Source organism: Octopus sinensis, linkage group LG15, assembly GCF_006345805.1.
Source record: "Octopus sinensis linkage group LG15, ASM634580v1, whole genome shotgun sequence".
Classification (NCBI taxonomy): domain Eukaryota; kingdom Metazoa; phylum Mollusca; class Cephalopoda; order Octopoda; family Octopodidae; genus Octopus; species Octopus sinensis.
Window position 1 is genome coordinate 9,974,374 of NC_043011.1, and position 20,748 is coordinate 9,995,121.

The 20,748-nt window shown below is 37.2% G+C and overlaps 1 protein-coding gene across 12 annotated transcripts in view; it reads right to left on the reverse strand.

The window, feature by feature from the left end:
- Positions 1-20,748, reverse strand: part of LOC115219822 (peripheral plasma membrane protein CASK) — a 998,477-nt gene that overhangs the window by 613,890 nt on the left and 363,839 nt on the right. For 8 of the 12 annotated variants that reach the window (XM_036509446.1, XM_036509450.1, XM_036509449.1 and 5 more), the window contains 3 exons: positions 18,151-18,273; positions 12,978-12,992; positions 830-844 (listed from right to left, as the gene is read on the reverse strand). In XM_036509446.1, coding sequence (XP_036365339.1) covers positions 830-844; positions 12,978-12,992; positions 18,151-18,273 — 153 coding nt within the window. The remainder of the gene's footprint in view (positions 1-829; positions 845-12,977; positions 12,993-18,150; positions 18,274-20,748) is intronic. The other 4 variants (XM_036509447.1, XM_036509452.1, XM_036509454.1 and 1 more) reach the window with 2 other exon arrangements.

Below are 20,748 nucleotides of genomic sequence, written 5' to 3' on the forward strand. Positions count from 1 at the left end.
TAGATAGATAGAGATAGATAGATAGATAGATAGATAGATAGATAGATAGATAGATAGATAGATAGATAGATAGATATAGGTAGATAGATAGATAGATAGATAGATAGATATAGATAGATATAGGTAGATAGATATAGATAGACAGATAGATAGATAGATAGATATAGATAGATAGATAGATAGATAGATAGATAGATAGATAGAGATAGATAGATAGATAGATAGATAGATAGATAGATAGATAGATAGATAGATAGATAGATAGATATAGATAGATAGATAGATAGATAGATATAGATAGATAGATAGATAGATAGATAGATATAGATAGAAGATAGATAGATAGATATAGATATAGGTAGATAGATATAGATAGATAGATAGATGTATATATACAAACATACATTATGTGTGTGTGGGGGGCATACACACACACACACACATGCATCCCATCAATAGATTTGTGTCTGTCAGTTCAAATGTCAGAGTAATTTTCCATCAGTTCTTGGCAAAGAAAGTAAAAGAAAGTTTTTTTTTCTTTTTTTACAAACTTTTGTCTGAATGTTTCTTGGTCTCCTAATATTTCCATTGATTCACAAACAAAAGGATTAAGAAGTGAGTATTCAAGAGTTCCAGACCATCTTTTAGGCAGCCATACGTTTGGAGTGAGGTGTTGCTACTCTAATGCACACAAAACAAAGATCTAGTTCACCAAAATATCTATTGTAGTTGGATGGTGTTGTTCCTTGCTGCAAACGGAGGGAGCACTGTTATACTGCTGGATGTTTCTGTACCCTCTCAATACAGCTGGAAGACTGATGCCTCTGACCAGACTGCCTGCTTGCTTTATCTTAAAAAAGAATTCTTCGCATCTGCACACACACACAAACACACACACACACACACACTCATTTGTTGGCAGACAATAGCAGGAAAGATTTAGAACCCATTCTCAAAGAAATAGATAAATAATTAATTATTTACTGATGATTTACAATAGCATATTACATGTTACATGTTGTTGTTGTTGTTGTTGTTAATCAGAGTTTCCTTACTGTGCAGTGATCTTGTAAGCGCTGATAGTTTTAAAATTCCTCAAATAGCAAACATAACAGAAACAGTAAAAGAATTGTCCATTAGTTTCAACGCTGATTATGTTCATGCTTCTCAGAATCCCAAACCCCACAAAAACATTAATTAGGGCCATTTAACAACATCACAAAAACAAGCCAAGACTTTTACTTTTGAAATATCAAATGTAACTTGTTGAGCACCGTTTTAGGGACATGCATGCATGCACAGCTTATGAAGAAGATTAAAGATATTAATGACTCAGTTTAATTAACTCTGCTCAAGCTTTGTCTTCAGGAATTTAACAGTGACTTAAAAGTCCCTAAATTAACTTCCCAGAATACACAGTCTACTCGTCTCACACTTATTGGAACCTTTCATGTTTCACTGGGATTGATCAATCAGTTTTAACACAGTTTATAGACAGGGAGAGAGGTCATTACATAAGCTATCTTAGTCTGTACATAACTATGTGCTTTTCATGCAGAGGACAAGCCTGGAAATTTTCCCGTAGTTATTGTTTGAATGAAAGTAAACCAGATGGGAGAGGAGAGACTAAGGTGTCTATGAGAGGATTTGAACTGAAGAATAGAAACCAACAAATGATTTATTAATTAAAGAGCTTCGCCCTACAATAATGAGCTTCACCCATTCTCCATTTCACACCTCAACATTCATCTAAATAGATTGAACAAGCATGAGTTAAGTAACTTGGCTAAGGACACACCCATTAGCAAAGACCACCAATTAATCCAGTTTCAACTTAGAGAAACAAGTGATACTGTAATTAGAGACAAGTGCCTTTAATTATAGTTTGGTTTTAACGAGGGATGACGAGAGAGTAGAAGAGAGAGGGGGAAGGAGGGAGGGAGGCTGAGAGAGAAGGAATGGAAGGAAGTGAGGAAGATAGACCGATAACGAGAGATATACTTTTAGATGTTTGTGATTGTATGAAATAGATTAAGTCTCTCCGTATGATGGCCACCACTCCCAACCCTACCTCCTCACCACCACCAAACACCCCCTTCTTTACCATCCATCCATCCACCCCCACCCACATAACAGTTATATAATCCGAGGCCATCAAAAAGACCAATACCATTTATTGTCTCATCATTATCTAATTTACAGGATGACTTCATTAAGGTGTGGGTGTCTACAGGTGTTTAGTTAATCCTCACTTAATCCCCAGTAAATCACTAATCCAACAATATATGGATTTCAAGTATTCTGGATTTGAAATGGTCAAACAGGATAAAGATGTTTTCTACTTCGTGTAAAAAGGTTGTTGCTGTTGTTGTTGTTGTTTAGCCCCAGGTCAGTCATGATCAAGCAGTCAGTCCAACCATGTCACATGTCTCAGGTGTGTTGTGTAATTTACAACTACATTATTCAGTGAATGCGTTTGTAGTTGTTATTTCTAGCAGACAGAGCAGCCATACAGTGGCTCCCTTGTTCTGTATGCGTGATGTCACAGGTTAATGAGAGACAGAGACACTTATGGGGAAGCTATGGGCAGGCAGGAGAGAGGGGGGAAATCTGTCTTGTAAAAGAGAAAGGATAAGCTGAGAGTGAAAGGTGACAGTGTGGGTTATTGGGTTCTGAAGTGTGGGTCAGTAATGGCTTCTACAGCAGAGCATTACTGTTGAGGGAGAGTGAGAAAGAGTTGATGAAGTAAAATCGTGGGGCGAGAGGAAAATGGAGGCGGGTTAAGCAGACCGGGTGGAAAAAAAAAAGAAGAAGAAAACACGAAAATATGACTAATGGCCACAGCGAAAGCCAAAAGACACGAAAGTGAAGAGGTTGACGTTTGAAAGTCATCTTCATTCCTTTCCATCAAAACAAATCATTTTTCCGTGCTTCGAAATGTTAGAGTTGGGATTTTCAAGGGAGGTAACTACTAAACAGTACCCTCCCTTGGATAAACAACCGGGAAATGTCTGATAAAATTAAAACAGAATGGAATTTACACCTCTCACTTGCAACTTTTTCTTTTTAAGTTCTAACAAAAAAAAAAAAAAAAAAGGACGACATGGAGTAGAATTTACAGGCTTTATTCCCCAACAATATGACAGATGAATCAATGGCTTAGTTTTAGGTTCTTTTAATTAAGAGAAATATTGCAGTAAAAATATCAATTGATGAAATTTACTTGACAGTTAAATTGGTTTTCTTTCATTTGACCCTTGTCATATGAAGAGAATGGTTTTTGCTATTCATTCAACTAGACTGGGACATCATCAGTTAAGAAAGGTAAAATTATAAATGGAGATAGGATTTGAAATGGACACTGTACAATCAAGCCTGACGCTCTCTACCCACTGCACAAATGCCTACCACACTAATATATATATATATATATTTGCTTTCTGACTTTCTAATCATCTCATAATAATGACTTTTATGACTCTTATTACTATCTCAGTTCATCTAAATGTATATATCTGTCGTTACCTTTCATAAAAAGCCTTTTCTTTTTTTATTTACAATGTGCATTTTCGTTGATTTTTCTTATTTTCCCCTTACATTGCCACGTGTATTTTATTCATTTTGTAACATATTTCTACTATATATATGTATATACATATATAACTTGTGCTATACACACACATGCGTTTTCTTTTTAATGGCAAAATCTCGTGAAAGCAGCAATGCTGTTGGTGACCAAAGACATTAATACCTTTAATGTCTCCATTGAAACTGTAAGAAGGCCATGAGCAGTGAGGAAGAGATTCCAGAGGATCGATGTTCTGGTGGAACAAGGTTTGGTCCTAATAGATGGGGTCGGACACAGTAAAGATGATGAGAGGAAGAGGGTCGAGTGGCTGAGGAATGCTGAAATGGAAGAGGGACAAAACTCAAGGGAACACAGGCTGTTGTCATAGTAACAGAAGAGGCTGAGAGAGGAAGTGTGTGGAGCCGAAGAGGGAGTGTGTCTGTCAACGATTGAATTCCAATTAGTCAAGAAACCTCTCTGGATGTGGTTTAAGGGCTCTACGTGTGCAGCTGCAACATCATTACAAATATGGAAGCAGAACTCCATTGTGGCTCCTACTTTTAGAATAACAGCAGTTGTTGGGCTCCGGAACATTTTCTGGCCCAAAAGGAAATGGCCAGTCTTTGAGATGGTGTGCCAGTTATATTAAGGATATATTCAGTAACAATAAGGTCCCAGAATTGGAACAACAGGGGTTAAGGTTAGGGTTTTGTTTGCATGTGTAATGCTTCTGGTTTCTTGCTGTTGAAAAAGAAAAAGATTGACGTAAGATAGGAGAATCTTTGGATGCCTCCATTCATGGAATCAGAACAGGTTTGGTGTGTGGTGTCTGTTTTGGATATTGAGGATGGGTCCATGATTGAAGGAAAGTTAGGAAGGAATGAAGGATGATGTTATTTGCATAAGAATGGGTGTTGTTGGACATAATCACAAATGGGTCATTGTTATTCAGAGACAAAGAAGATGGAGGGACAAGACTGAAATGAAGAGAGCAACAGAGATAAATGAGGGTGAGGCAGAAAGTCCTGCAGCAACCCATGCTGTATTGGTGTGACCTGATAGAAAGCTATCAGTCTAAGAGACAAGAGATAGATGGGGCCCATTGCTGGAAGTTTTGAATTCATTTTGTGTCTGAGACTTGTGCAATTCTGCCAATCCACCAGACAAATAAAAGATTCTGATTTTGGTAAAAAGTTAGAAACTTTTAGGGGAGGGTGTGTTAGTTGATACTATCAAGCCCAGTACTTGACTGCTATATTTTATCAACCCTAGAATAACCTGCTTCTACAGAAAGTTTGATTCTTAAGAACAGGAAAGTTCATCAGATGGGTTTTTGAGCATTTGAAGGTTTATTAAAATCATGTGGATATCTAAGGTTACTGGTAGTAACCTGCAATCTACATAAATTCTACTAGGAACAAGACCAATCCTGAGTCAAGTTGAATAATAATAAAAATAATAATAATAATAATAATAATAATAATAATAATACTGGTGTACCTTTATCAGATGGGTAGTCATGATGGGTATATTGGGCTTCGTATATTTTACCCCAGTGTCACTTTGATGGCATGCACTGCTCTCTCACTCAATAATAATAATAATCGTTATTAATTTAGATAGAAATTAAAATGAAAGACATATACTTTCCTTCAACTTTTTCTTGTTTCATTTTAAAAAGCAGAAAGATGGATGAGAATGGCAAGTATGGGGTGTGTGAATGGGTCTGCTCTGGGCATAAACCAGAGGACTGGAGAAGAACAGCTGGAAGAGAGCACTTTCATGGTCAAGGAGATTGAGATTTTGTGGAGTTTTCACAAGTAGTCTTTGAAAGTCACATTTCCTTGTTTTGGATTGTCTGGGAGAGGAGATGGGGTGATCCTGCTATGGTTTTATGTAATCCTACACTGGTCCATCTTACATCAACCTTCATCTTTTTGTCAAACCTTTGTGGTAAATAAAGATCAAGCAACTGACAAGCAAACCTGTGGTATTTGCTGTAGCCCACCTTTTGTACAAAGACAAAACAATGTACATGATAACACTTCCAATCAGTTATTATTATTAGATGTTGTCAGGGGGAATTCTGGGCACCGACGAAAGCAGACTGGCTAATCTGTTCTGGAGGACTTTCCAGTCAGGAATTATCATGGATAATTTCCAGACAGATATGTTCCTCTTTGGTAGAGCTCCCATTGACTTGAAAAGGAAAGTGAGAGTGGAGAGGGAAGTGCTGTCCTCGAGTGAGTTTATTGAAAGGTGAGTGAAAGTTGCAAAAATGGCATGAGTGGATGGTACCTCTCTAAGTGCAAACCTGTGAGTCAGAGAGAAGGAATTGGGGAGAGCACTTGTTCCTGGGGTTTCAGGGAAATCTTGGACAGTGGAGTTCCTTGAGTATCAGTAGGGCCACATCTCTTTCATCCTCCCCCACCACTTTTATTTTTTTAACCCTTGTATGCTATGCACATGTCCCTTCTTTTCAGTGTATACAGAGTATACTTAATTTATTTATTTACTTTTTCTTTTTAATAATTTCATAATTATATGTAAACCCCCCACACTTTATATCTGTCTTTGTACCGTACCCCTCATCCTTTGCCCTTGTGGCAAATAAATGAAATTATTATTATTATTATTATTATTATTATTAGTAGTAGTAGTAGTAGTAGTAGTAGTAGTAGTAGTAGTAGTAGCAGCAGCAGCAGTAGCAATTGTTCATAACAAATTAGACTGTTGGAAAAGAAGAATTCCTAACATCAGGCTACAACAAGTAACCTTAGATGCCAAGAACCTTCCTAAGTATCCTAGTTGTCCCTAATAACACTGTTTTTTCTTCAACTGTACTAAACTAGGTTTTATGCCTTTTGCCTCTTTCCATCTGTTCAAATCTTTAGGGATAGTTCCAAATCCACTCATATAACCACTGGGATATATTTTACCCACACTTTCCATAATTGACTTTCTCATCATTTAGGACGGAAAAGTCAATTATCTGGAAACAAGTCGACAGAAAATGCAGAGTAACATTTTGTCTGTCTTCAGGTTCTGAGCTCATATGCCATTGAGGTTGACTTTGCCTTTCATCTTTTCAGGGTCGATCAAATAAGTACCCCATCAGCCACAATTTCTGAGCTCGTGTCTATAGTAGAAACAATTATTATTATTATTATTATTATTATTATTATCATTATTATTATCACCATTATCATTATCATTTTTATTATTTTTATTATTATTATTATTATTAAGAAGGTGGTGAGCTGGCAGAATTGTGAGCTTGCCAAGCGAAATGCTTAGCAATATTTTGCCCATTTTTGCAGTCTGAGTTCAAATTCCACCAAGGTCGTCTTTGCTGTTCATCTTTTTCGGGGTCAATTAATTAAGTACCAGTTGAACACAGGGATCGATGTAATCGACTTAATCCCCTTCCCAAAGCTGCCCTTGTGGCAAAAATTTGAAATCAATATTATTATTATTATTAATTATTAAGGTAGTGAGCTGGCAGAATCGTTAGCACGCTGGACGTAAGGCTTAGCAGCGTTTCGCCCGTCGCTACGTGCTGAGCTCAAATTCCACCAAGGTCGTCTTTGCTGTTCATCTTTTTCGGGGTCAATTAAATAAGTACCAGTTGAACACTTGCGTCAATGTGATCAACTCATCCCCAAGCTGTCCTTGCGGAAAAAATTTTAAATAGTAATTATTGTTGTTGTTTTTGTTCTTGTTACTATTTGGTAGACATGTTGGTTATTCAAACCCCACGCCCACACCGTTACATTCCCTTTCGTAGTATTAATAATAATTCAGAGAAATTACAGGTAATGTGTGTGGGGCGTGGAGAGGGGTTAAACGGTTGACGTAACAGTTTTAGGAAAGTTTCCAATGAATTTGCTAAACAAATACAACTCTGAAATATTTCCTTCGTATATCAGCCGAAGGAACTAAGTAACACGGTACTCATGGCGGCACTTTAATACTTTTCATTAACATAAACCATTCATAAACTCCGTCACACTAAACACATGACGCGGCTGGCGCCGGCGTTAAACGTTGGTCTCTCTCAGGGTTATAATATTGAGTTGTCTCCCTTTACTCAACTGAACCATTTGATCCGTTTGTGTAGTTTGAACACTCACGCGCGCGGCTGTCTGTGTGTGTGTGTGGTGTGTGTGTGTGTGTGTATGTGTATGTGTGTGTGTGTGTTTGGGTACAGAAATCACTTTTGTTGGTGGGAAAAGAACATCCAGTTTTGGCTGTAATAAAAGCAATGGATGATAGACACCACATCTTATCTCAACAACATTACCAGTTCTGTTTTAAATAAATGTTTGCAACTGCTCACACACACACACACGCAGAGGCGCCACCCCCACAACACTCACCACCATCACTGCTCCTACCACAGTCGTTACGACTCTCTCTTCTTTACACCTTATGGCAATAACTGGTGGGAGCACTGTGTATTTGACAAGTGTTTCAGCTTAGTATCAGATTCAAATCCTGGCATGGAGACATAAAGTGAGATTAAGCAGGGTGAGGGGATTAAAGGGAATGGTCAGCCAGGGAGTATGGGGTAGATGAGACATGTGGTATCATGTAATATGATGCGTTAGATGTAGAATAAAGCTGGACTGGATTAACAGGAGTGACTGATGAATAAAATCAGTCAAGTAGATACTGACCAAAGATATCATCATCATCATCATCATTTCCCCCACCCCCACCTCCTAGCATTGTGGGCAGCATCATTGTTACAAATCAACTCAGTGTGACACTACTAGGTACTGTTACACTGTAACGCTGCTCTGTTACATCTGGCCTTGACGTGTTGTCATCTCTGAGGCTGGATCCAGAGACAGTTTCAAAGACCTATGGACAATACTGACATCGGACAAACAATATTTTGCAGCCCACAATTCCGTTGCATGAAAACTTCTGGACAAAAGATATTCAATAAACAACAACAACAACAACAACCTTTCAGTTACTGAGAACAGAGTGAGTTTTGGAGATCTGTCTGATCCCCACATCATAGAACAAATATACACATGTTTGTATGTATGTATGTATGTATGTACGTACGTACGTACGTACGTATGTATGTATGTATGTATGTACGTACGTATGTATCAATGTATGTATGTATGTATGCATGCATGCATGCATGTATGTATGTGTGTGTATGTGTGTGTATATATGTGTGAATGTATGTATGTTTGTATGTATGTATGAATGTATGTATAAATGTATGTATGTATGTATGTATATGTATGTTTGTATGTAGGAATGTATGTATGTACGTATGTATGTAAGCATGTATGTATTGTGTGTAAATATGTGCACTAAAACACTAATATGAAAACACCATCAACACACACACACACACACATATTTATATATGAATTAACAAACAAACATTAATTTATAATTTTGCCTTTTACAAAATGGCTTCCAGAAAGTGTGAAGCTCTTTTTTAAGTGAGGCAGTTTTAAATGTCCAAGAGAATTGTAATTGTTAGTCTGTCATTATTATATATCTAATAAGCTGACCTGCCACCTCTTGTTATTGCAGGTTGAAGGAGGCAGTTGAAACAAAACTCTGAACACACCCAACAGCAGACTAGTTTTGTAGAAGCAGTCAAGATATGAAGAGAATTTGGAAGCTCACACAGCAATAAAAGTTTGGTTTTAAATGAGACAAAAATGCCACAGAAATTTATGAAATACTCCACACTTACTTCATTTACATTATTTACATTTGACGGATATGCCCATGGGCATATGGCATAGTGGTTAAGAGTGCACGCTACTAACCCCAAGATTCAAAGTTCGATTCCAAGCACTGGCCTGAACAATAATAATAATAATAACAACAACATCGAAAAATACCTTAGGAATGAGAACCCAGGTTCGAAATTTCCCCAAGACACCTGATGAAGGCTGGGGGTATATCAGCCGAAACATTGTGTTAACAACAAACAAGATGAGGACAAATATCCGTCATAATGTAAATAAAGTACATAATTCCTCATCTCTTAAATATAGTACTCCAGACTTGTATGAACCTGATATCTGCTTTTTGCTGGCACAAGAGGCCGGACAAAGTAAGTCCACTGGGAAACTCAGAAAGGATCCCCTTTTTCAATAGCAAGGGCATCATCTGCATCCACTGTACTCCCTCTGGCCAGATGGTCAACAAAAGTTTTGAGGGAGTTCAGGAAGAGATTTCATCACAAAAGGTCAGAGTTCTTCCATTTGGGTTGGAGGCACCTGCACCACAAGACAATGCACTAGTCCACAATTCCATAATGGTAACCAAGTAGAAAAGCAGACAAATTACTGATCTCTTCAGGAAGATGGCCCTGCTGGGTAAGTAGAAAAAATGTAGGTAGAAATTGCACAGGGTGTACCAAGTGCAAGCAAACAATGCAGAGATAAGAGGTGGAGTGGTATGAGGGGAAGGTTAACAGAGAAAGTCGTCACTAAGTGTGACAGATGCGCAGGTACAATAAACACCAGGAATGTACAGGAAACAGACTTTTTCAAATGTCCAGGAGGATCCTTAAGAAGTGGTTGATAGCTCCTGCTATCTACTAGGGAACCAAGTTAGCAGTGGAAGAAAATGTTCTGAAAGTGCAGTTGCTAGAATAAGTATGGGCAAGGCAAATTTCTGAGAGCTGCTACATTTGTTGGTAACAAAGGGCCTCTCCCTCAGAGTGAAAGGTAGATTGTATGATGCCTGTGTATGAAAAGCTATGCTACATCACAGTGAAACATGGGCCAAGACTGCAGGGGACATGTGAAGGCTTGGAAGAAATGAAGCCAGCATGCTCCACTGGATGGGTAATGCTCGTGTGGATATATGGCAGTATGTTAAGAGACAAAAATGTGTGTAAGAGGCATCAGATGTCGTGCAGAAGAGAGAAAACTGTGCTAATGTGAACATGAGGTGCATATGGATGAGGACAGCCATATCGAGAAAAGCGAATCTGCAATTGTGGAGGGAAGCTGTGGAAGAAGTGGGATGAAATGGTGAGAAACGATCTTTGGAGATGACAACGGACCGAGACTTCTGGCAATTCCCTGTACTTGAGAAGACATATCAAGCTAAGTATAACTGTGACAGGCCATGCCCTCCACCCCTTGCAGTCTGTCCACAACCCATTTCCCCCCACTACCCTCCCTCATCCTGTCCCTCCTTCCAATGCCCGTCTGCATACTCACATATCTACCATACCCCACTCATTCATCAATTGCTAGGCTCACCTCTCCGCCATCTTCAAACAGCTCCCTTCAAAACTCTTATGAAATATCCACCTCTCTCCCCTCCCTGTCACTGCTACATGTGGGTTGGTCCCAATGCATCTCTAATACCACCTATTTCTCTCTCTCTCTCTCTCTCTCTCTCTCTCTATCTCTCTCTCTCTCTCTCTCTCTAATTCTATCTCCTCCCTTTTCTCACAGACCTGGTCAAGTATCTCCTCCATTCTAACACATCTCTCTCTTTCTCCTATTTTACTCTCACCCCTCACCTGGCACACAACCACTTCCTTCTCTTTCTCTCTCTCTAAGTTGAGAAGGGTTTCATCTCACAAGCTGCTTGGTGACCCTGCTGCTGCTGCCGGTGCCATGTAAAAAGCACTAATGCTAGTGTCACAGAAAAACAAGCACCCAGCTGACACTCTGTTGAGTGGTTGGCATTAGGAAGGGCATCCAGCCATAGAAACCATTCCAAAGCAGACATCGGAGCCTGGTACAGCTCTCCAGCCTCGCCAGCTCCTCTCAACCCGTCCAACCCACACCAGCATGATGATGACATATCTGTATACAAAAGCACAATTATACTGTACACACACACACACACACACACTACTGCTACACATGCACACACACACACACCAACCAAAGTGGGGGCTCACAAGTAAGTAGGACCTACAAAAAACAATGACTATATGTCACTCAAATCACATACTTCTCTCTTGAGAAATGAAGGACACATTAGATAATGTACTCCTAGATACATTAAGTCTAAATAAAATTATTATGATGACAGTTCATCATTGATTCTAGTTCAGCTGTATCAGGGATGACTTAGGATTAACAACAACAAGGCATACACATATTTACTTAATCATATACACACAAAAAACATCTACATCAACATATACATACATGTATATATATATAAAGGTATATATATATATACATATATATATATATATATATATATATATATATATATAATATATATATATATATCACTTTGTTAATGTTATTTCTACAGATATTCTATAGAAATTAGTCAGCAGTGGTTTTTTGCTACAGACCAAACATGAAAAATAGGTAATGTGTGCCTATGCCACATTGCAGGGGGTTTTTGCCCCTTTCATCAGCTCCCATCTGACCCTTTAATCACCCTTGATCACATTGCTTAAATAGCCACCACACATAGCGGTGTATAGTTATTGGACTGACCAATTTACATATTAAATGCATTCCTGAAGGTTGGTACATAAACATTAATAATTTGGAGACACGTGGTGCTTTGTTATGCAACCATTCTATGTCATAAAATATATTAAATGTTTTTATAAGTCAATACCACGTTCTACTGTGTGTTGAGGGATGATTAATGGATTAGATGGGTGATGCTGAAGGGAGGAAAAAACCCAAAATATGGCAAATACGTTCATTACCCATTTTTCATCTTTGATCTCTTTGTTTGTTTACATCTGACATCTCGATACGAAATGTTGTAGCAAACAATGAGAGTTGGCAAACAGTTCCATAGAATATCTGCTGCAGAAACAACCGTAACAAAATAATGTAACACAAAACAGACGTGGTTTTCACTTATAAAAACATTTAATATACTTTATAGTATATTATGGTTGCATAACAAAATACCATGTACCTACAATTCATTAATATATATACATATATATATAATATATATATATATATATATATATATATATATATATTATATATATATAAATATATAAGGGAAGGAGCTCTTTTGTCAGACATCATTTTAGCAACCTGACTAAATTATTTGTAAACCATTTTCTCTGATTTTCCAAGTCAGTTTTGAATTAATTCTGGGATTTTACAGAATCAAAGTTGGAAGACAATGGACCAATGTTTGGCCAGTGTTAATATTACACAAACATAAAAAGAACATCGACTTTAATATCTTAAAGAAAATGGTTAAAAATAATTTGGCATCAGATTTTTAGGAAAACATACATTTATGTTGCTACAAAACTACAAAACATTCTCAAGTTGGTGGATTAAAACTAAAAATAGTCACTTGGTGAATACAGTAGATGGATTTAGGAAAGAGATTAAGGAAGTAGACACAGTGAATGGCTAATGATAATGGAGATGGGACTACATGCAATGGTTCTTACCTTGATAGAAGACATCTGGGAATAATGAAAATATGATGGAATGAGATGAGAGGAAACAAATTGGTGAATGGAACATTACAAACAATTTTAATTTGTCTTAATTGGAAAAATTTAACATTATACAAAGTTAGAAATATTAAATCTTGTTTTTACTCATCAACATAAAAAAAAAACACATTACAAACCAGTTCATGATAACAAAATACTCACTCTGCCTCACTCTCTCTCTCTCTCTCTCTCTCTCTCTCTCTCTTCTCTCTCTCTCTCTCATTATTCATGAGATTCCAGACAACAATCATACAGAATGAGAAACTCTGAGAAGCAACAGAGAGAATCATCAGCTTTCAATGAATACAGAAACTACGAAATCCATTGAGTATCCTACACGTGCAAGCACACACACATACACCCCCCCCCTAGCTCAGGGCCAGCAAGCTAGGGAGATGGAGTAAGTTGAGCATGTTGACCCCAGTGTACAAATGGTACTCATCTTATGGACCCCCAAAAGGATGAAAGGCAAAGTTAACCTCAGCAGAATTTGAACTAAGAATGTAAAGAGAGACAAAAATCCACAAAGCATTTAGCCCAACACGCTAATGATGCCCCAGCCCATCCCTTTATTCAAAGCCAAAATAATGGACCCACCACTTTTTATTTAAAACTGTTCTAGCCAATACACACCATATTTACCAGGGTACACTTCTCTATTTTTGAATGTATCAAAAAATTGGCCCTCATCTTATGCATCCATCTGACAGATGAGGGACTAAGTGTTGTATGCTCGAGAAATGGAAAAACATAAGTCTGATAGGTGCAATAATTGATATAAATAAATGAAATATTGAAAAGAAGCAGAAATATTAGAGTCTGCTAGTCTGCTTCCCCAACATACATAACACACACCTGATATGGCTTACATTATTTAAGGACAGTGTTATCTTTAAGAAATGTTTGCTTCTTATTTAAGAGAAAAATTCTCCAAGGAAGATGAAAGGAATGTTAAATTTTCATCCACATATCTGCTATTTGTATCAAGTAGATGATAACAAAACCATAGCAACGGAGAACCACCCTGATGACTGATCCCAGTAACACAAACCATCAACCAGAAAAAATGCATTTTACATTTTGTATGGCAGTTCACTTGACCAAAATATAAACAACTCCACTGTTGATCTGAAAGAAGATAAACTTAACTACTCTCAGAACGGAGTTCCTTTGTGATAAATTTATTGTTTTGTATTCCAGTCTACCACAACAATCTTACAATCTCCCGTACAAAACTACTTCCAAATATCTTTCAGCAAGTGTATGGATAAAACCTAAACAGTTTGGCTCCTTTCACAAAATATACTCAGCACAAAAACGTGTGCCCCGTGCAAGACTGCATCTTATACACTCGCAGACATAGCAAGTATTATGTATGCCTTGTATTTCATGATATAGTTGTCTCCTTTGCAGATATTTATATGTAAATGAATTAAAATGTATGACTTATTTAATTTCCAAAGAGGACAAATTGTTGGAGCACAGATGGCTGGGGTGTCACTCACTAAAACAGCTGAATTGATTACTGTTTTGAGAAATACGGTCTCTAAAATCATGTTGCCATTCCAATATGAAGATAAAACCAGTTCCAGCAAGCATAATTCTGGATGGAAGGCAAAGCTCAAAGCTCACAGATACAGCAGACTAGTGAAACATATTGCATCCAAAAAGCATCAAAGGACAGCAGAGAAAAGCAGCAACTTATTGACCAAAATCATTCCTTGTGAGCTCCTTAAAGGTGAATGCCATCGGAAGGTTTCAATTGCTAACCTGTTCCTGTTCTCCATCAATATCAACAGACATGGTCTTTGGCTCAATGAAATAACGCCATCTTCTCTGCAGAATCCTCATTCACCCTTCGACCCATTTTGGAATGAGTTTAAGTCTGAAAACAGCTCAAAGAAACCTTTAAATCTGACTGTTTGACTCCTAGCATGAAGCATCGAGATGGCTCAGTGAAGGTTTCAGCACCCATATCATGGAATTCACTCAATCCTTTCATTGTTTTATATAGCAGATCTAATGCCAAGGATTACCTGAGTATTTTGGCTGACCATGTCCATTCTATGGTACAAACATTGCTTCCTGATGGCAATGCAAGCTTCCAAGATGACAATGCACTGATTCACAAGGATGATGTTATTCAAAATTGATATGCAGAGGATAAAAGTGAAGCCTTGTGACCATGCTGGAGCAAAACCTTCAAAAGTTCAAGTTGAGATTATAATGATTGCAGCACTTTATTTTATTGATCCTATAATGGTCAAACAATAACGTCCAACTTGAAATAAAGAGACATTTTATATAAGACAGTAAACATTTACAAAAGAAGTATATTTGCCACTTAAATGTGTCTAACCCTTAAGGGTGGATGCTACTATAGCTTGTAGCCCCAGGAGGACACCTCCTCCAGCTGGCTATTGACACACTTTCTGTGCCCTATCAGTATTTGCAAAGGGAAGCCATCCTTCTCGTCTTCTACCTGACATGAGACACACGGACCCGGGTTTCTGAGTACAGAGATTTATTATTGCTTATTTACAAAAGAAAAACCCTGAAATTGTAATCAGAGACATGTGTCAGTCATACATGAGTCAGTCAGCAACACATGTGCCAGCAATACATGAGTCACTAACAGGAGTCAATAACGAGTCACAAACATGTCAGCAATGTCTGTGCTAGCCTCAGTAATGTGTCAGTCCAGTGCATGTTTGTCAGTACTTCATCTGTGGCTGTGTTCGTACTTTAAGTGCCAGTACTTTGATTTAGCATTAGTTTATAAAGGAAGATAGCTTTCAGAAGGATTTGTTATATTTTTACTTTCTTTTTGTTGATGTTGTTGTTGCTGGTGGTGGCAATGTAGATCACTAAAAAGAAATCTAATATAAGGGTTCCGTTTAATGAACTTCAGTAAAATGGTAAAACAACCAGAAGTAATTTAGTTTGTAATTAAAATACTTCAAATGTAAGAGAATATGGAGCCTCAAATGAAGTAATTTGGTAACTCTGACAAATGAGTGATTGTTCACCTTTATGTCATTAATCGTTGATAGACAGAGAATGGTAAAGATCAGAAAATAGCAAAACATTTTTATCATTAATTATTTCATCCTAGAAGAAAAACCGTAAGGATTTCTCATATAAAACACCAAGAGATGTTGATCTGACCAATCCCCATGCAGAGATGGGGGGGGGGAGAGAGAGAGACGAGACTTGAAATTTACAAAATTTTTAACTAAATTTATAATTGCCATATTATCATCATCATCGTCATCATCCTCTGCTAACGTCCATCTTCCAAGCCAGTACAGGTCAGGCCTCTCTCACACATACAAACATTCAGACTCCAAACAACAATTTGGTGAACACCCAAAAGACGAACAAACCGAAAATATTATTACACTTGCAGAGTTAATAATTGCCATGGAGTCTGCAAAATGGGTTCTTTCATCTTTTCCTGTTCAGTGGAATAACATTTATCAAAATGAAGAGAAGACAATTAAGGGATAGCTACAAAAAGAATTCTGGTTCGGTATTAAGTGGATGAAATGAAGGAATGCGATTGATTGAAGGCAAAATACGTGACCAGCCGGAAGAGAGTGGAAAGTGGAAAGTCGATTAAGAAGAAAAGAGGCAAGTTTGTTGATATAAAGCCTGACTAGAAGAGAGAACAATTATATAACATTAATATGGAGAACTAATTGAAACAATCAGAAGATAGTTTCTGGGAAATATTGGAATCATGAGATAAGAACATGATTTGTGGCCTTCGTCAGGATTAACTGGCGGAGGGGGGGGGGGCGATTACTTGGTGGTGTTTGGATTTTTACAAGAATATTTTATTGTAAAATGGTGAAAACATAGATAAACAGCAGTTATTTGATGAATATAAATATGTATTTAAATTAATAGGATAACAGTTTAGAGAGAGAAAATTAGAGTTAACGAACAAAGACATTTTCTATAAAATACAAGATCAATGACATATATTCCAATCAATAGTTAATTAGGTATATTGAATATTAACGATCTGGTTCCTCTATCACAATAAATTGAATTTCTAAGTAAAAAGAAACAAAAATAGACATAAACAAAAAGATACACAACGAAGGATCCTAAACTAATTAATGTGTGTAGAATGAAATTGTAGCAGTAACCTAAATAATTTAATTAATTTAGAAAGGTTAAGAATAAGGTTATTTCATTATGGAAAGGTGTTCAGTTTTAATCCTGTTCAACTGTTTTATTCGAATTATAAAATTCTACAATACAAAAAAGCATCTCTTAAGAAAGACCTCAACATGTCTCAAACGATCAGTTGTCTTTCATAGCGAAATTCACTTAAAGAACAAACGATTAACCAGGGAGGGGGGGGGTATCCACATAAAATAAACAAAAAAAAAATAGAGAAAAAAACCCCGATAGTTTGACAGAGATGGTAACTCAAAGATGTATTTGAAGATGTTGAAATGTTGTGTAGATAAGAAAAAAAAGAAAACCAAGATTATTTCGTTATAATGAGTGCAATGATGAAATAACTGGAACAGCAGAACGATTGAGGAACTGAAGAATATTCACCGAGAAAAGCAGTCAAACTAATTCTACAAAGTATTTTAGTTGAGAATCATGGTACAACAGACATGGCGTAATGTTAGTAGCAGTATAGCTTTGTCCTGAGCCTCACATATCAAACAAAATATTAATTAAAACAGTGGGGTTAGGGTTACTAGATAATTTCATTAATTATTTCTCCCTACAATCACAAGTTGTCCCAACAGAAAGGTTCAGACTCAAACAGACCTCAGCATTCAGGGGACAAAACTCAACCCCCCCCTCTATGTTAGGGTGAGAAGGAGTAACATATGGTGGAGGGGGGGTTAGTAGAAGTAAACAAATATTTCAAGCTGTGAAACTCCCAGTAAAACACTCCTCAGAGTTTGTCACTTGACAGAGTTGAAGTAAAACACTAAACTCCTTTCCTTACGTGACAACATCACACACCATCACACATCTAGAGAGTAACATCAAGTGTACTCCTGAGAGGAAGATAATAAAGTTCCATTTGTTTAATGTCTTCATCTAATACACCACACAAACACACTGGTTAATCTGTTAATCCACTAACCTTAATCCATGGATGATTGAGGGCTTCTTCAATTGTAATTCTTTTCTCTGGATCAACTTCCAGCATTTTCTTCACGAGGTCTTTGGCAGATTCCGAAATGAAATCCCACTGTTTTGCCCGCATCTACAACAGAGGAAGAAGGATAAGAACAATGGCAGAAACTTCACATGTTTGATATGAAAATGAGTCTGAAGAGGATAAACACAACACAACATCTTCAGATAATCCCTACAGAGGGATAAAGATAAAAGAGCAATATTTCAATGGCAGTAAAGATGAGTAGAGGAGGATTTGAAGAGGAAGTTGCAATGGTGTAAAAGGATGGGGCTATTTAGTGTGGTTCTAGGAGTGAAACAGAGTGGAGGTAAGGAAACAAGGTAAAAAAGGGCTGAATGGAGAAGGTTTTGACAAAGCTGGGGGTTTGGAAATTCAGAGAGAACAAAGAGCATCATAGTTACAGTGTTTAGGGACCAGTCAAATGTACTTCCTCTCTTAAATAATTACTTAATCATTAGCAGCATGTTAATTGTATTTAATCACAGAGAAATAATAGTAAAGACAGACTTTCCCATCTTTGACTCTTTAGACACAATAAAACCTTATCCACTGCGTCTCTCTCTCTCCCCGACTTCCATTCACAGCAGATGAAACAAAATCGCTTCTTAGATACAAATATTGTCCAATGTAACAATGGTCAGAAATAAATGTTTTAACAGGTCTTGTGTGACAAATGATGGAAGTTGAGATGATATATTTTGGGGGACAAGCCATGGCTCAATGAAATATTTTGGGGAATGAGTTATGGCACAATGGTATATTTGGGGGGAGGGGGCGAGCTATGGCACAACAACTGCTTCACAACTGGTTTCAACATTATTTGTCAGCCATAAATATTCAATGTTTTTAGATATTGAGCAGTTTTGTAATAATGTTGGGTTGTGTTCAATAAAACTGATAGATTTTTACTCATGTCCATATATTGTCAGCTAGCCCCTACTGTACACACACACACACCCTAATCCCATCCCTAACACTACTGTAGCCCCCAATCCACTCAGTTATCCTCATGATATATTGCTGTAGGAAGATATTTGCAGACCAAAGACTTTTGTGTGTGTCTCTGTGCTTATGCTTCAATATGGGTGTATAAGAGTGAGGCCATATTTATATCCATCTGCATGTGTGTATGTGTAACAGCATGATTATTAGAGGCCTGTGTACGTGTGTGTGTGTAGCCATGTCTATGTGTTTGTGAGTTGCTGGATCTATGTCCAGACTTTACACCACCAAATGAGATATAAAAACCGTATTTCTCCAGTTGTGATCAATCAACATTAAAATATGATGGAATAAAAAACAAAACCGAAACCAAAAGGAAGAATGAATCGAGAAGTGAGAGAGAAACTAGAAACACAATGGCAACAATAGGAACCTAATTTCAAAGACAACTTCAAAGTGGAACCAGGCAGATTGTAAATACGAGATGACACTGGAAAGTTGCAACTGAAGGAGGTGGCGGCGGGGGGGGGGGTAGATTCCAAAGATTGGAACAGAAGCATAAAACACCATTCAGTCTTGGAGGTGGCAAACAGTTTACAGCATCACTAACAACATCATCATCAGAACTATTACTATTATTATTATTATTATTATTATTATTATTATTATTATTACTATTATTATTATTATTTCATGTGATATATCCTTTTCATGAAAAGTAATCTCACTGGATCAATACTTCAATAAGGTCTATATGTACATACATATAGACATACATACATACATACATACATACATCATACATACATACATACATACATACATATATTCTTTGTATCCAAAAACCTGGAAAAAGTTATAAATAATCCATACTTTCATCAATGCTTGTGCTGCTAACAACTGGGCTGTCAACTTGGTATCAATACACACAGCACCATGTCACACACGCCTGTCAACTACAGAACAATACAGTGTGTCTATACGTACACACACACACACACACACATTTCTACAAACACACATGTATATACATATGTGTATATATATTTATACATAATTTATAGATATACATATATGCACATATGTATATGTGCATATATGTGTGTGTGTACATTATTTACCAATATAGATATATTATTACATCATGCCTTCTAAATAAAGTTTTTTCCAGCCACTGTACAAGTGAGGATTGCAAAATCCATTTTCTGCCCAATTCCACAAAACCCTGGTAGTTTCTGGACCACAAAAAGTTATATTAAAGTATTGACGGATCAGTGGCTCTGTGGCCCAGAAGATGGAAACATCAAAATCCTTGTCAATGAATGGGGTAGATGCAAAAGGGAAAGAGCTACAACCACGTGTGTGTGTGTGTGTGCGGGGGGGGGGGCAGTGCTATTCTGTTTGTTTATCTTTGTGTCCTGTGAAAGTTGTTAGGTGAGCACAAATATCTTCCTATTATGCAGATTTGAAGATGGATCAGTGGGGAATAAGAGATCCCTTTGCAGGAAAACCTGGCAAGGGTTAGTGGTGAGAAGGGCATCTGGCTGAAAACAGGGGCTTAAATAATGTATTTGTCTAATCCATACTAACATGAGAAAA